General features: G+C 42.9%; 1 protein-coding gene across 1 annotated transcript; it reads right to left on the bottom strand.

Moving 5' to 3' along the window:
* Positions 1–1,508: 1,508 nt before the first annotated feature.
* On the bottom strand, positions 1,509–3,272 carry LOC102201665 (gastrula zinc finger protein XlCGF57.1-like). Its single transcript, XM_005748854.1, has one exon. The coding sequence runs from the start codon at positions 2,920–2,922 to the stop codon at positions 1,543–1,545; it is 1,380 nt and encodes a 459-aa protein (XP_005748911.1). The 5' UTR covers positions 2,923–3,272; the 3' UTR covers positions 1,509–1,542.
* Between the last annotated feature and the right edge of the window lie 819 nt (positions 3,273–4,091).

Here is a 4,091-nt window from a genome sequence, read left to right as displayed (position 1 = left end):
TATATATATATATCAGCCATTAAAGGGATGTTGTCAAAGTTCGGCTTCATGTGAGCCTCACAATCAAGAAGTGTGCAGACAGTAAAGCTTTTAGACTCGGAATTCTAAATTTATAAATACACATATTCACAAACGGAAAATGTTTCTGCAAGGAAGGAAATTCAGGAGTCAGGAGGTTTCAAGAGTAAATATTTCAACAGCAGCATCATTCCATGAAAAATCTGTCAGTGGCCAACTTCCTTTAGCACCAGCAGACTTTCTTCTACATGGATGGATCAACATGAACGAGCAGCAGCCCCCCTCTAAACTGATGAGAAGCTCAACATTAAGCCCGAGCTCTCTGGGATCCAGAACCTTCAAACAGTCATAAAACCTTATTCAGGACGTAATGCTGTTAGGCTGATGTGGTCTGTCCAATCTGTTACACAGAACGTGATTTCACAGGCACGAGTCAGCTTCATAGGGTTAAAAACTTCCTATATCAGAAAATTATTTTGACACAGAAGGAACTAAGATCACCCTGGTATGAAAAGAGGACTGATTCATCACACTGATGCCGAACTGTGTGATGGCTCATGCTGACAAACAGAAACAGATTTGGTCTATAGTCGGTGTTTCCTGCAGTGTCACAGAGTGAAGACCAAATACTTTGAGGTTCTGTAAGTGAAAATACTCATAGTATGAAAGTAACTTAATTTAACATAGTGTGATTAAATATGCTAAACTCCTGCAGAAGAAGATGAGCTGATTCTGAGGGGGTCAGGTGTAACTCATTCAAATTGCAGCATTTTAAACAGGTTTGTTTTTCTTGTATTCAGACAATGATATAATTTTGATGCAATATTTGATAAAACAAATTTAAAAAGTGAGGCGGATTGTTTTCATGTATGCTCAGCCACAAACATTTAAATCAACATACTCGCTTCTTTGGACAAATCTATTCTACAGGTTCATTATGAAAATACAGTAGAACCCCGACTTACGAAATTAATTCGTTCCCGAGGGTCTTTCGTAAGTCGAAAATGTTTGTAAGTCGAAGCACCCATCGCGCCTTTTGAGTGAAAGATAGGCTATAGGCTAATTGCTAACTACAACAACAATACGTCGTTCAAGTGGAACAGCGAAGCGCAAGTACGAAAGCCAAGGGGGTTGTCACATGATTCGGAAGGCATTGTGGTTATTGTAGGCATTCTGGGCTCAGCCAATCAGAGCCAGCGGATTTCGTTATGTGGGCATTTTGCTGTAACACGGGCAGAAATATTGCCGTTAAGTGCCTTCGTAACTAGAATTTTTCGTTAAATGGGGTATTCGTAAGTCGGGGTTCCACTGTATTGCACATCCCAGAGTCTTTTTGTTGCTGTCAGGATGCAGCATTTAAACCTTATGCAGGAAGATTTAGGCTCAATGCTCTATATTTTCAATATAAATGACAAAAATGTATGCAACACTCAGAAACATACTATGAATCACTACAGCTTTAATATTAAGTGACTTATGAATATAAATCTGTGGATGTGATCAGAGCTGATAAAGCGTCCAAGCTTAAACACAGGTGTGGTTTTTAATAAGTAACTTCTTATTGAATCCTTTACCGCAGATGCTGCACTTATAGAGTTTCTCCCCTGTGTGAATTGTCATGTGTTCAGTCAGATGCACGTTTTGTTTAAAACTCTTTCCACAAACTGAACAACCAAATGGTTTCTCTCCTGTGTGAATTCTCATGTGTGTCTTCAAATTGCCCTTGAGGCTGAACATTTTACCGCACTCAGTGCAGCTGAAGGACTCCTTCGGAGGAACTGTCTTCTCACTTTGGTTCTGGCGGAGCTGTGATGGCTCTCCGACACACCTGTGCGTTTTGAGCTGCGTATACCAGGTGAACCTTTTGTCACAAGCGCTGCAGCTGAACCGTTTCTCCTCTGTGTGGACAGACATGTGCAGCGTCATGCGTCTTTTGTGCGCAAATCTTTTATCACAAAAAGGGCAGGTGAAGGGTTTCTCTCCCGTGTGAATTCTTACGTGAAGCTGCAGTGTTCCTTTCTGGCTAAAACTCTTCCCGCAGAACGAACATTCAAACGGTTTCTCTCCTGTGTGGATTCTCATGTGTGCCAAGATGTTCCCGCTACAGCTGAAACGTTTCTCACAGACTGAGCAGCTGAATGGTTTCTCTCCAGTGTGCGTTCTCATGTGGCTGATCAGGTGGTCTCTACGGCAGAATGTCCGTCCACACTCAGAGCAGCTAAATGCCTCCTTATCAGTACTTCTTATCTCACTCAGAGAGATAGCGTCACTCCTCAGAGAGTTTAAATGGGGCAGAGATTCTCCAGGTTCCTTCAAAGTTTCGTGGTTTGCTTCAGTCTCAGGTTCTGGGGCTTTAACATCACTTCCTGGTTGTAAGGAAGTGTCTGGATGTAAGTTCCCGCCAGGTCTTGACCTCACATGAATGCCACTGCTGACCATGTCGCTAACCTTGCTGCGGCCTTTTTTCAGTCCTGTGTGGATTTTCATGTGCCTGCTCACGTCACCACTGTACCTGAAACTTTTCTTACAGATGGAGCAGCTGAAAGGTTTCTCTCCAGTGTGAAGTCTCATGTGGCTGATGGAGTTTCCTTTCTGAGAAAATGTTTTGCCACAAAAAGAGCAACTAAAAGGTTTCTCTCCAGTGTGAATTCTCATGTGTGCTTTGAGGTGTGGCTTTCTGCCGAACCTCTGACCACATTCGGAACAGCTGAACGATCGCTCAATGTTACAGTTAATGTCGATAATAGTGAAGTTGTGGTTTTTCCGGCATTTTTGACCTGACTGAGGTTCCTTGTTCTGCTCCCAGTCACCGTCACTCACCTCGGTCTCAGAAGAGTCTGAAGCTTTGTCAGTTCCTGGCTCTGAATGGCTTTCTGGGTCTGAGTTCCTGGCTTCTTTTTTCATTCCAGTCTGATGGCGATGAAGCTGCAAGGACTCTGGTTTCTCCTCAGCATCTTCTTCATTTTTCACGGGACTGAATGTTAATATGGTGACACAGGCCTCCTGCGGACGTCGAAGCTGATCTGCGTCCTGGCTGCTCCAGGCTTCCTCCTGCTCCTCTTTGATGTGTGTGTGCTCTGAGTCCAGGAGGGGGCTCCACTGTTGCTGCTCTTCTTCACCAACAATCACTTTGCGGACATCTGACGGTAAAACTGAAACACAGATAGGACAGATGCTAACAGCTTGTTAATTGAGTTCTAACATGATGCTTTAAGTTAATTTTTACAGGCCTATAGCAGCGAGGATCTGTGCAACAACCTGCTAAACTGTTCCTGTATAACAGAAAGAAGAGGCATCCTGGAAATGTCAGGTATATGATATTAAACTATTAAACTATACTTTGGTGTGGTTACAAACTCCGATTAATTCATTTTTTTCTATAGAGTGCCAAATTACAACAACAGTTGCCTCAAGGTGCTTAATACTGTAAGGTACAATACAATAATACTCAGTAGACAAAGCAGATAAATAAGGAGTCAAACTGTTTCTTGGATACTACAGGCTTTTCTCAGGAACAGATTTTAAATCTGCTGATTATTGATGTTTTTGTTCTTTTAAGAACAGTTGTCATATACACATGTTTGTTTTTAAAAAGAAGATATCTCCAAAAAAGGCAGCGCTATTTTATAGGTTATTAGTCAGACGTTATGTGAAAGTAGGCAAAATGCTTAGAGGGATCTGAAGGCATCCGCGCAGGAAGTGACCAGCAGGACGAAGCAACCAGAGAAATGAAATGAAAGCCAGCGGTTTCTGGCAACAAAATAATGGTCAGTGACTGAAAGTGAGGCGGCCTCAGGCTGAGATCATGTCAGTTCTGGTGTGAGTGATTAAAGAAGCTACCAATAATACTGACTGACAGTCCAAATCTTACTCTTTCCCTTAGAATGTTCCAGCCCAGTTGTTCTCTGAGGTTTGAAGACTCTGAGAACATCTGGAGCCTGAGCAGGAGGGGCACAGGAGGTAGTGCGCGGCTCTGAGTAGTGATGGATGAAGCGAGGCTTCGTGAAACACTGAAACACTTGGGCTGGAATTCAATCGAGCCACAGAGTGACATCTGCTGGCCAATTTGGCCA

The sequence above is a fragment of the Pundamilia nyererei genome, unplaced genomic scaffold (genome assembly GCF_000239375.1).
Source record: "Pundamilia nyererei isolate P.nyererei 1_Seehausen unplaced genomic scaffold, PunNye1.0 scaffold00232, whole genome shotgun sequence".
Lineage (NCBI taxonomy): Eukaryota > Metazoa > Chordata > Actinopteri > Cichliformes > Cichlidae > Pundamilia > Pundamilia nyererei.
The sequence above is the reverse complement of the archived record's forward strand: the minus strand, read 5'-3'. Positions and strand labels throughout refer to the sequence as shown.